General features: G+C 34.2%; 1 protein-coding gene across 1 annotated transcript in view; it reads left to right on the top strand.

The window, feature by feature from the left end:
* The window catches only part of glmna (glomulin, FKBP associated protein a), a 46,217-nt gene that overhangs the window by 3,733 nt on the left and 28,931 nt on the right, over nucleotides 1–13,553 (top strand). Inside the window, exons 4-6 of the mRNA XM_061941144.2 lie at nucleotides 5,672–5,785; nucleotides 5,851–5,959; nucleotides 13,230–13,533. Of these exons, the coding sequence (XP_061797128.2) occupies nucleotides 5,672–5,785; nucleotides 5,851–5,959; nucleotides 13,230–13,533 (527 nt within the window). The remainder of the gene's footprint in view (nucleotides 1–5,671; nucleotides 5,786–5,850; nucleotides 5,960–13,229; nucleotides 13,534–13,553) is intronic.

Here is a 13,553-nt window from a genome sequence, read left to right as displayed (position 1 = left end):
ACTTTTTTTTTAAATAAATTAAATCAACATAAAAAATACAAGATACACTTACAATTAGTGCACCAACTCAAAAAACATCCCTCCCCCATTTACACTCATTCACACTCATTCGCACAAAAGGGTTGTTTCTTTCTGTTATTAATATTTCTGGTTCCTACATTTTATATATATATATATATATATATATATATATATATATATATATATATATATATATATATATATATTCAAATAAACATATATATAAACATACATACATATACGTATATGTACTGTGTATATAAACATACATATATACACATGCATATATATATATACTGTACAATAATGCATGCATATATATACACATACCTGCCAACTTTTGAAATCAGAAAAACCTAGTAGCCAGGGTCCAGGGGCCTGGTGGGGGGTTCAGGCTTCGCCCCCCGGCGCAAAATGATTATTAGCATTCAGACAGGTTAAAATGTTGATAAAACCATCACTTTTCTATCAGTCACAGTGACTTTTCAAAACAAAAATATTACAGCAAAAATCATATGGGTTGATTGACATGTTTATTCTGTAAGCTAACTTCAATAGTTTGAAATTATTTTGACAGTTAATGCCAGTTATCCTGTCAACCTTTCACAAGACTTCAATTTGTTAATTGAAAGTATAAACAGTATAAACACTTTTTACAGTAAACAAATGGTAAAACAGTACTAAACAATTCCATTAAAAAAAAAATTGGTGTCATTATTAACTTTCTGTCCAAGCTTGTATAATCTACTGCCTTGTTCAATTGTAAAAAATATTCTGTGCCTAAAATTCACATTTCTATCACAATTATCATACTGTAAACATGGTAAGCTAACTTCATTAAAATTAATAGTCCTGTCAATAGCATGGAATTACAATTCAAATGTAGTTTTTTTGTAAGCCTTTCAAAAGAATTCAAAATATGAAAAATTAATGAAAATTAATTTAAGCCATCAGACACTTGAAAAGTGGCACATCACATCTCTAATGTAATCATTTTAACTTTTCAACAGAAATAGCACTGCAAAAATATTAAGGACATACTTCTGTATTTTGGTAGTTATGCTGTCAACATTTAACAAGATTTCTTCAACTTGGACTTGAAAGCATAAATAGTATAAACACTTTTAACAGTATAACAGTACTAAACAATTCCAATTGGTGTCATTACCTTTTTGTGGCTAAAATCCGAAAAACGTTGAAAGTTTTCCACTTGTATCGCTAGCAACGGCATTAGACTTGTGTTTTTTTGTCCCAACGTGGTCTTTTACATCGCTAATTCCTCCGTGTCCGATCGAAAAATCTTGTCTGCACAAGGTGCAATTCGCGTAGTTTTCACCCTTTTTGGAACGGATAATTATTCCCGGATAGGCTTTTGAATATTCTTCACGGAATGACTGCAGTTTTCTTTTCGGTTTAAGACTCGTTTGCGATTTTTCTCCGGCTGATTCCATGATCGTTCGCTCGTTTGGAAACAATGGCAACAGGTGCCTCGTGCTTGGCAGCGGTGCTATAAATAGCCTCGCGCATTTAAAAAAATATTTTTTTTTTAATGAATGAAAAACCGTATTTTTTTATCACTGCAACCGTAACCCGGAATAGGTTGATGAAAACCGTACTAATTACGGGAAAACCGGAGTAGTTGGCAGGTATGTATACACACAATCACATATATCTACATACTGTATATACATATTTATGTATATCATATTATATATATATACACACACACTCACATACATACACATTATATATATATATATATATATATATAAACACATGCATACATAAATACACAAATACACTCACACACGTGTGTATATATATATATATATATATATATATATATATATATATATATATATATATATATATATATATATATATATATATACCGGTGTGTGTATATATATATATATATATATATATATATGTATATATACACCCACTCAAATATATTCACATACACATATATACATACATACATATGGGTCTTTCTGATGTCGTCCTGTGTGCCGTCATCTATCGACCACCCAAGTACCACAAAGACTTTATAACTGACTTTTCTGAATTTCTGGCTGAAATCCTGCCCAAATATGATCGTGTCCTTATTGTGGGTGATTTTAATATTCACACCTGCTGTCCAGATGAGCCGCTTTCCAGGAGCTTCCTGAATATAATCGACTCATTTAACTTTGTACAGTCTGTGTGTGGTTCTACACATGAACGCGGGCATACACTCGATTTAGTGCTCTCGTATGGTTTGTGTGTTTTTAATTTGGACATTTGCGACGCTGTGTTCTCTGATCACATGCCGATCCTGTTTGACATTGCCACGCAGTGTCCAGTTAAATTGTGCGCACCGCCCCAACGCTCTCGCATGTTTAATTCTTCGTCTCCTGCTCGGTTCTCCTCTATTTTTTCGACTCTTTGTGATGATAATTCTGCAGCATCTGTGTGTCTGAATACTGAATAGTTGGTTTCTGGGTTCAACTCTATCTGTTTACAAACACTGGACACGATCGCGCCTTTCAAATGCCGCCGCGCTAAAGCCACGCCTCAGCCCTGGTTGAATGGCGTCACTCGGGCTGCCAGGCGCGTATGTAGAAGAGCAGAGAGAAAATGGAAAAAAGACAGGCTGCATGTGTCCTTTGCCATTTTTAAAGAAAGCCTGTTTTCCTTTCAGATGACTGTAAAAGCAGAAATGAATATATATCTATCTCAGATTATATCTTCTAACTGTAACAACCCCAGAGTTCTGTTTAAAACTATTAACACTGTCATTGATGCTCCCAAATCTGCTGGTTTTGATGCTTCTTTTGAATTCTGTGAAAATTGTCTCCATTTTTTCACTGACAAAATTGTGTCAACTAGAGCCAGTCTATCTCAGCCTTCATATGACCCTTCTGTTCCCCTGCATTTCTCTTCTGTTTTCCATCAGTTTGAGCCGGTGTCCTTTTCTTTTTTAAGTGACACAGTTAGTCATATGAAGCCCTCTGGTTCTCCTGCAGATGCCCTCCCACCTCGCCTGTTTAAGGAGGTACTTGCTACTATTGGATCAAGTGTCCTTAACATTATCAATAGTAGCCTCTCTTCTGGAATAGTTTCAGTAGAGTTTAAACATGCAGTGGTACGACCTCTACTTAAAAAACCCAGCCTCGACCCCTCTCTCCTCTCTAACTTCAGACCTATCTCTAATCTTCCATACATTTCCAAAATATTAGAGAAGGTTGTCTACAGTCAGTTGTTGCCCTTCTTAGAGGATAATGGTATCACTGAGCTGTTCCAGTCCGGTTTTAAAGCCCTCCACAGCACAGAGTCAGCGCTTCTAAAAGTTTTTAACAATATCCTCCTGTCCACTGATTCTGGTAAATATGTTGTCCTGGTGCTTTTAGATCTGTCTGCTGCGTTCGACACCGTCGACCACGCCACCTTAATCACTCGTCTTGAGAACTGTGTGGGCATTAAGGGCGCCGCCCTCAACTGGTTCCGGTCGTACCTAACCGACAGGAGTTTTTGTGTAAAAGTAGACAGTTTTATGTCGTCCACAGCTCCTTTACCACATGGGGTCCCCCAGGGCTCAATCCTTGCCCCAATTTTATTTGCGCTTTACCTTCTCCCCCTTGGTTCTATTTTTAGGAAGTACAGTATTGCATTTCATTTTTATGCCGATGATTGCCAGATTTATTTTCCCATGGCACAAAATAACACGGTTCAACGTCTTATTGACTGCCTGCACGACATCAAAGTCTGGCTTTCAGCTAACTTCCTGAGCCTAAATGAAGATAAAACAGAAGTTATGTTGTTCGGTCCAAGTCGCTCTCCCTCCCCCAACGTTGACCTCGGCACTCTGACCCCGTATCTCAGCGACTCTGTCACAAACCTGGGGGTAAAGTTTGACTCAGATTTTAAATTCGAAAAACAAATCAGCAGCGTCGTTCAAAAAAGCTTTTATCAATTACGCCAAATAGCGAAAGTGAAACCGCTTCTATCAAGACATGATCTTGAGAAATTAATCCACGCTTTTATCTCGACTCGTCTTGATTATTGTAATGCCCTGTATGTAGGCATTAGCCAGGCCTCCCTCGCCCGCCTGCAGCTCGTGCAGAACTCTGCTGCTCGTCTGCTAACACAGACCCGCAGACGTGAGCACATCACCCCTATTTTAGCGTCCCTTCACTGGCTCCCTGTGCGTTACCGAATACATTTTAAACTCCTTTTATTTGTTTTTAAATGTCTAAACAACCTCGCGCCAACCTATTTCTCCGACCTCCTTCAGCCTTACTGCCCCACCCGATCCTTAAGATCAGCCGATCAGCTGCTGTTGACGGTCCCTGACACAAGGCTGAAGCTTAGAGGTGACAGAGCTTTCGCCGTTGCTGCTCCCAAGTTCTGGAACGACCTACCCCTGAGTGTTAGACAAGCCTCCTCTCTTCCTGTTTTTAAATCTCTCTTAAAAACATACTTTTATTCCATGGCTTTTAACACTGAGTGATATCCATCCTGCAATGGCGCCCCATAATACACCTGCTGTGATCCTGTTTTTATGTTTTTATGTTTTTATTAATTCTATTTTAATTATTTATTTTTTATCGTGTTCTGTTTGTGTTGTGTTGTGTTTGCTCGGTACTCGTTTTATCTTTTAACCTGCTCATTGTACAGCACTTTGGCTACCCCTGTGGTAAATTTTAAATGTGCTCTATAAATAAAGTTGATTTGATTTGATTTGATTTGATATATGTACTTTGTATATACTTTATACCGGTACATACATATATACACACTAGGGCTGCAACTAACGATTAATTTGATAATCGATTAATCCGTCTATTATTACTTCGATTAATCGATTAATAATCGGATAAAAGAGACCAACTACATTTCTATCCTTTCCAGTATTTTCTTGGAAAAAAACAGCATACTGGCACCATACTTATTTTGATTATTGTTTCTCAGCTGTTTGTACATGTTGCAGTTTATAAATAAAGGTTTATAAAAAAATGCCTCTGCGCATGCGCATAGCATAGATCCAACGAATTGATGACTAAATTAATCGCCAACTATTTTTATAATCGATTTTAATCGATTAGTTGTTGCAGCCCTAATACACACGCATATAGTGTACATACATATATACTTATATATACATACATATATAATATACACACAATCCCATATATACATATTTATGTATATCATATTCTTATACACACACACACATACAGTACTGTATATACTCTCTCTCTATATATGTATATATATAATACATATATTGTTATAAATTATATATAAATAATGATTAATATAATTGGATATTAAGAGTATGTGAAAGTTTGACTCCTACCTTGTTTACTTCTGTGACGACCTCATTAAAGTTTTGTAATCAAACAGAAATATCAAGTAGCTAAAATGCACTAAACATGGATAAGTGTGGAGAGAGTGTTTTGTATTTTGCCACCATGCTTTGTAATGGATTTAAATGGGTGTAATTTTGATGTTTGTGTGGTGCATGGACATTTCTTACTACATTCACAAAGTTCAGTGAGCCGGTTTTGTTGACACATGGTCTTTTGGAGTTGGTTGCAGTTTGTTTGAGTTGGGTCATCTAAATACATTCTGTGCTGTACTCACTTATGTAACTGCTATCCTGTAGGACATAGTGAGATGCATGGGATGGAACCTGCTGCCTCCCCTGGTCCAGGTTCTATTGAAGAAGGAAGACAAGAATCTGCTTCAATGCCTGGCCATTTTCAATCACCTCCTTGAGGTTGTTACCTGTTTTTCTTCTTTCTTTACTTGTCCAAGTATTTCATAGACGTTTGTCCTTCTTAGGCCTGCAGACCAAAAGAGTTGCTGATTGGCCTTTTGGAGCAGCTGGAGCAAGAGGAACCTGTCGCCATAGCAGAAAGCCTCAATCTACTGTTGAAGCCTCTACAAAAAGGTTTGGAGAGTCATCATCTAGACTCGATGATCAGGGGTGTCCATAGTGTGGCCCATAGCTCATTTTAAAAGAAAAAAATGTGCAATAAAAGAGCAAACAGGTGAAATGTAACAGGAACAAGTTGAAAAGTTGACTAATAACACAAAGCTGCCATGCAGGCTGTTTTTTCATTGAAGCTGTCATTGCTCAAAAAATAATAATGAATCACAATCAATGTTGTTATGAATTATTGACCTATGCAACGCTCATATGCTGACTTTACAGCAAATAGTCTACTTTGAATTTTTTTTTTTGGAAACCATAAGTTAGGTTTGACAATGAGCATAAAACATTTTACTAATAATCGACAGATAGAGATTAAGTTGATCTAGAGCAGTGTTTTTCAACCACTGTGCCGTGAGATACAGTCTGGTGTGCCGTGGGACATTATCTAAATTCACCTATTTGGGTTAAAAATATTTTTTGCAAACCAGTAACTATAGTCTGCAAATGATGTGTTGTTGTTGAGTGTCGGTGCTGTCTAAAGCTCAGCAGAGTCACTGTGTAATACTCTTCCATATCAGTAGGTAGCAGCAGTGCTTTGTAGATGTCGGAAACAGCGGGAGGCAGTGTGCAGGTAAAAAGGTGTCTAATGCTTAAACCAAAAATAAACAAAAGGTGAGTGTCCCTAAGAAAAGGCATTGAAGCTTAGGGAAGGCCATGCAGAACGAAACTAAAACTGAACTGGCTACAAAGTAAACAAAAACAGAATGCTGGATGACAGCAAAGACTTACTGCGGAGCAAAGACGGCGTCCACAATGTACATCCGAACATGACATGACAATCAACAATGTCCCCACAAAGAAGGATAAAAACAACTGAAATATTCTTGATTGCTAAAACAAAGTAGATGCGGGAAATATCGCTCAAAAGATGAAACTGCTACAGGAAAATACCAAAAAAAGAGGAAAAGCCACCAAAATAGGAGCGCAAGACAAGAACTAAAACAATACACATAAGAAAACAGCAAAAAACAGGTCATGGGACAGGTCATGACAGTACACCTACTTTGAGACAAGAGCTATAGTAATGCATGCTTGGTTATGCTTTAAAGTCATATCCAACAATTGCGACGACTTTTTACTGTCAACTGAGTTTAATTTTTTGGGGGGGTTTCTGCTGGTTGTGTGCGTCCGGAATTTTTTCAACGCAGAAAATGTGCCTTGGCTCAAAAAAGGTTGAAAAACACTGATCTAGAGACTTAAGCATTGTAAGTAAAAACATTTATGACTTATTTTGAACACGTTTATGAGTGGGGTCCCTTTTGGATCCCAAAGAGTGGGATTTTTTTAAAACTGTCATTGTTAAAAAAAAACTCATATATTCTTAAAATCAATGTTGTTATTAATTATTGACCTTTTTAAGGCTCCAATTACTTTACATAAAATATTACGCTTTGACATTCTTTTTGGGAAAAATGTTTGCATATTTTGTGTTTTTGCCATAAAACAAAGAATAAAAACAAACTTTATATGAAGAGATAGATCTGAAGTTGATCTAGAGATCCAATCGTTGAATTAAAGAAAAATTATATGACTTATTTTTAAAACTGTTCATGACTGAGACTCTTCTGGGTCCCCAGGATCAAACGTAAGGGTTTGCAAACACAAAAATGTGTTTTTACTCAATATGACAGTAATGTTAGAATCCTGACAAAATGTGTTTAAAGCAATAAAAAAATATTCAAGCATAACTCCTAAACCAAACATACAATACATCTAATAAGGCCTGAATTAATGTATCTTTGTGAGTTTTACTAGAAACATGTGCTTTTGTAAGGTTTGCAAACACAAAAATTAGTTTTTTACTCATTTCAACAGTAATTTTCTTAGAATCCTGAGAAAATTAGTTTGAAGCAATAAAAAAATATTTCAAGCATAACTCCTAAGCTAAACATGCAATATGTCTAATAATGCCTGAATTAATGTATCTTTGTTAGTATTACTAGAAACATGTGCTTTTGTAAGGTTTGCAAACACAAACATTAGTTTTTTACTCAATATGACAGTAATGTTCTTAGAATCCTGAGAAAATGTGTTGGAAGCAATAAAAACATATTCAAGCATAACTCCTAAACCAAACATACAATATGTCTAATAAGGCCTGAATTAATGTATCTTTGTGAGTTTTACTAGAAACATGTGCTTTTGTAAGGTTTGCAGACACAAAAATTTGTTTTTTACTCAATATGACAATAATGTTCTTGGAATCCTGAGAAAATGTGTTTTAAGCAATAAAAAAATGTTTTAAGCATAACTCCTAAGCTAAACATGCAATATGTTTAATAATACCTGAATTAATGTATCTTTGTTAGTTTTACTAGAAACATGTGCTTTTGTAAGGTTTGCAAACACACAAAAAAGTTTTTTACTCTATATGACAGTAATGTTCTTAGAATCCTGAGAAAATGTGTTGGAAGCAATAAGAACATATTCAAGCATAACTCCTAAACCAAACATACAATATATCTAATAAGGCATGAATTAATGTATCTTTGTGAGTTTTACTAGAAACATGTGCTTTTGTAAGGTTTGCAGACACAACAATTTGTTTTTTACTCAATATGACAGTAATGTTCTTAGAATCCTGAGAAAATGTGTTGGAAGCAATAAAACAATATTCAAGCATAACTCCTAAACCAAACATACAATATGTCTAATAAGGCATGAATTAATGTATCTTTGTGAGTTTTACTAGAAACATGTGCTTTTGTAAGGCTTGCAAACACAAACATTAGTTTTTTACTCAATATGACAGCAATGTTCTTTGAATCCTGAGAAAATGTGTTTGAAGCAATAAGAAAATGTTTCAAGCATAACTCCTAAACCAAACATACAATATGTCTAATAATGCCTGAATTAATGTATGTTTGTGAGTTTTACTAGAAACATGTGCTTTTGTAAGGTTTGCAAACACAAACATTAGTTTTTTACTCAATATGACAGTAATGTTCTTAGCATCCTGAGAAAATTAGTTTGAAGCAATAAAAAAAATGTTTCAAGCATAACTCCTAAACCAAACATACAATATGTCTAATAAGGCCTGAATTAATGTGTATTTGTGAGTTTTACTAGAAACATGTGCTTTTGTAAGGTTTGCAAACACAAACAGTTTTTTACTCAATATGACAGTAATGTTCTTAGAATCCTGAGAAAATGCGTTGGAAGCAATAAAAAAATATTCAAGCATAACTTCTAAACCAAACATACAATATGTCTAATAAGGCATGAATTCATGTATCTTTGTGAGTTTTACTAGAAACATGTGCTTTTGTAAGGTTTGCAGACACAAAAAATAGTTTTTTACTCAATATGACAGTAATGTTCTTAGAATCCTGAGAAAATTAGTTTGAAGCAATAAAAAAATGTTTCAAGCATAACTCCTAAGCTAAACATGCAATATGTCTAATGCCCGAATTAATGTATCTTTGTGAGTTTTACTAGAAACATGTGCTTTTGTAAGGTTTGCAAACACAAACATTAGTTTTTTACTCAATATGACAGTAATGTTCTTAGAATCCTGAGAAAATACGTTGGAAGCAATAAAAAAATGTTTCAAGCATAACTCCTAAACCAAACATGCAATATGTCTAATAAGGCATGAATTAATGTATCTTTGTGAGTTTTACTAGAAACATGTGCTTTTGTAAGGTTTGCAGACACAAAAAATAGTTTTTTACTCAATATGACAGTAATGTTCTTAGAATCCTGAGAAAATTAGTTTGAAGCAATAAAAAAATGTTTCAAGCATAACTCCTAAGCTAAACATGCAATATGTCTAATGCCCGAATTAATGTATCTTTGTGAGTTTTACTAGAAACATGTGCTTTTGTAAGGTTTGCAAACACAAACATTAGTTTTTTACTCAATATGACAGTAATGTTCTTAGAATCCTGAGAAAATACGTTGGAAGCAATAAAAAAATGTTTCAAGCATAACTCCTAAACCAAACATGCAATATGTCTAATAAGGCATGAATTAATGTATCTTTGTGAGTTTTACTAGAAACATGTGCTTTTGTAAGGTTTGCAGACACAAAAAATAGTTTTATACTCAATATGACAGTAATGTTCTTAGAATCCTGAGAAAATTAGTTTGAAGCAATAAAAAAATGTTTCAAGCATAACTCCTAAACCAAACATACAATATGTCTAATAATGCCTGAATTAATGTATGTTTGTGAGTTTTACTAGAAACATGTGCTTTTGTAAGGTTTGCAAACACAAACATTAGTTTTTTACTCAATACGACAGTAATGTTCTTAGAATCCTGAGAAAATGTGTTTGAAGCAATAAAAAAATATTCAAGCATAACTCCTAAACCAAACATACAATATGTCTAATAAGGCATGAATTCATGTATCTTTGTGAGTTTTACTAGAAACATGTGCTTTTGTAAGGTTTGCAGACACAAAAAATAGTTTTTTACTCAATATGACAGTAATGTTCTTAGAATCCTGAGAAAATTAGTTTGAAGCAATAAAAAAATGTTTCAAGCATAACTCCTAAGCTAAACATGCAATATGTCTAATAATGCCCGAATTAATGTATCTTTGTGAGTTTTACTAGAAACATGTGCTTTTGTAAGGTTTGCAAACACAAACATTAGTTTTTTACTCAATATGACAGTAATGTTCTTAGAATCCTGAGAAAATGCGTTGGAAGCAATAAAAAAATGTTTCAAGCATAACTCCTAAACCAAACATGCAATATGTCTAATAAGGCATGAATTAATGTATCTTTGTGAGTTTTACTAGAAACATGTACTTTTGTAAGGTTTGCAGACACAAAAAATAGTTTTTTACTCAATATGACAGTAATGTTCTTAGAATCCTGAGAAAATTAGTTTGAAGCAATAAAAAAATGTTTCAAGCATAATTCCTAAGCTAAACATGCAATATGTCTAATAATGCCCGAATTAATGTATCTTTGTGAGTTTTACTAGAAACATGTGCTTTTGTAAGGTTTGCAAACACACAAAAAAGTTTTTTACTCTATATGACAGTAATGTTCTTAGAATCCTGAGAAAATGTGTTGGAAGCAATAAGAACATATTCAAGCATAACTCCTAAACCAAACATACAATATATATAATAAGGCATGAATTAATGTATCTTTGTGAGTTTTACTAGAAACATGTGCTTTTGTAAGGCTTGCAAACACAAACATTAGTTTTTTACTCAATATGACAGCAATGTTCTTTGAATCCTGAGAAAATGTGTTTGAAGCAATAAGAAAATGTTTCAACCATAACTCCTAAACCAAACATACAATATGTCTAATAATGCCTGAATTAATGTATGTTTGTGAGTTTTACTAGAAACATGTGCTTTTGTAAGGTTTGCAAACACAAACATTAGTTTTTTACTCAATACGACAGTAATGTTCTTAGAATCCTGAGAAAATGTGTTTGAAGCAATAAAAAAATATTCAAGCATAACTCCTAAACCAAACATACAATATGTCTAATAAGGCATGAATTCATGTATCTTTGTGAGTTTTACTAGAAACATGTGCTTTCGTAAGGTTTGCAAACACAAAAATTAGTTTTTTACTCAATATGACAGTAATGTTCTTAGAATCCTGAGAAAATGTGTTGGAAGCAATAAAGAAATATTCAAGCATAACTCCTAAGCTAAACATGCAATATGTCTAATAATGCCTGAATTAATGTATCTTTGTGAGTTTTACTAGAAACATGTGCTTTTGTAAGGTTTGCAGACACAAAAAAATAGTTTTTTTACTCAATATGACAGTAATGTTCTTAGAATCCTGAGAAAATTAGTTTGAAGCAATAAAAACATGTTTCAAGCATAACTCCTAAGCTAAACATGCAATATGTCCAATAAGGCCTGAATTAATGTATCTTTGTTAGTTTTACTAAAAACATGTGCTTTTGTAAGGCTCAAACACAAACATTAGTTTTTTACTCAATATGACAGTAATGTTCTTAGAATCCTGAGAAAATGTGTTGGAAGCAATAAGAAAATATTCAAGCATAACTCCTAAACCAAACATACAATACATCTAATAAGGCATGAATTAATGTATCTTTGTGAGTTTTACTAGAAACATGTGCTTTTGTAAGGTTTGCAGACACAAACATTAGTTTTTTACTCAATATGACAGTAATGTTCTTAGAATCCTGAGAAAATTAGTTTGAAGCAATAAAGAAATGTTTCAAGCATAACTCCTAAACTAAACATGCAATATGTCTAATAATGCCTGAATTAATGTATCTTTGTTAGTTTTACTAGAAACATGTGCTTTTGTAAGGTTTGCAGACACAAACATTAGTTTTTTACTCAATATGACAGTAATGTTCTTAGAATCCTGAGAAAATTAGTTTGAAGCAATAAAAAAATGTTTCAAGCATAACTCCTAAACTAAACATGCAATATGTCTAATAATGCCTGAATTAATGTATCTTTGTTAGTTTTACTAGAAACATGTGCTTTTGTAAGGTTTGCAAACACAAACAGTTTTTTACTCAATACGACAGTAATGTTCTTAGAATCCTGAGAAAATGTGTTGGAAGCAATAAAAACATATTCAAGCATAACTCCTAAACCAAACATACAATATGTCTAATAAGGCCTGAATTAATGTATCTTTGTGAGTTTTACTAGAAACATGTGCTTTTGTAAGGTTTGCAAACACAAAACATTGTTTTTTACTCAATATGACAGTAATGTTCTTAGAATCCTGAGAAAATTAGTTTGAAGCAATAAAAAAATGTTTCAAGCATAACTCCTAAGCTAAACATGCAATATGTCTATTAATGCCTGAATAAATATATCTTTGAGTTTGACTAGAAACATGTGCTTTTGTGAGGTTTGCAAACACAAAAATAGTTTTTTACTCAATATGACAGTAATGTTCTTAGAATCCTGAGAAAATGTGTTTGAAGCAATAAAAAATGTTTTCAAGCATAACTCCTAAACCAAACATACAATATGTCTAATAATGCCTGAAGTAATGTATCTTTGTGAGTTTTACTAGAAACGTGTGCTTTTGTAAGGTTTGCAAACACAAAAATATGTTTTTTACTCAATATGACAGTAATGTTTCTTAGAATCCTGAGCATTAAAGGTAAATATGTATATAGTATTGGTTTTGAAAATGGAAACTATCAAAATGGCCCTCACATGCTTTGATTTTTCAGTGGAAAAACTTTGGACAGCCTTGTGGCAGATTCTTCGTGTCACTAACTCGTGTCTTAATGCTGTCAGTCCTGTTGCGTCTGGGCAGCCGTAAGGCGGCATCTTTAGGTATGGCGTTGTCCTCTGCCCTGGACCAGCTCGCCAAACTGCCTGTGCCGCACACCAAGGAGCAAGAGGAGGAGGACAACTTCTCGCTTGGCCGTTGCTGCGCTGCGCTAACAACCTTCGTCAAGCCCTTCGTTCAAGAGGCCCAACAAGACACATTTATCGGTAACGGCAAGCCCAGTGAGCGCTTGAACGGCAAGAAGGTTTTGGCCACAACTGAAGGGGTGTTATTGGATAAAGAAGAGCTGGGGGTGGAGCTACTGAAGTTGTAAGTGAGAAAGTTTAGGT

The sequence above is a fragment of the Nerophis lumbriciformis genome, linkage group LG03 (genome assembly GCF_033978685.3).
Source record: "Nerophis lumbriciformis linkage group LG03, RoL_Nlum_v2.1, whole genome shotgun sequence".
NCBI classification, from domain to species: Eukaryota; Metazoa; Chordata; class Actinopteri; order Syngnathiformes; family Syngnathidae; genus Nerophis; species Nerophis lumbriciformis.
Note: the sequence above shows the minus strand (reverse complement) of the source record. Positions and strands in the feature narration are given on the sequence as shown.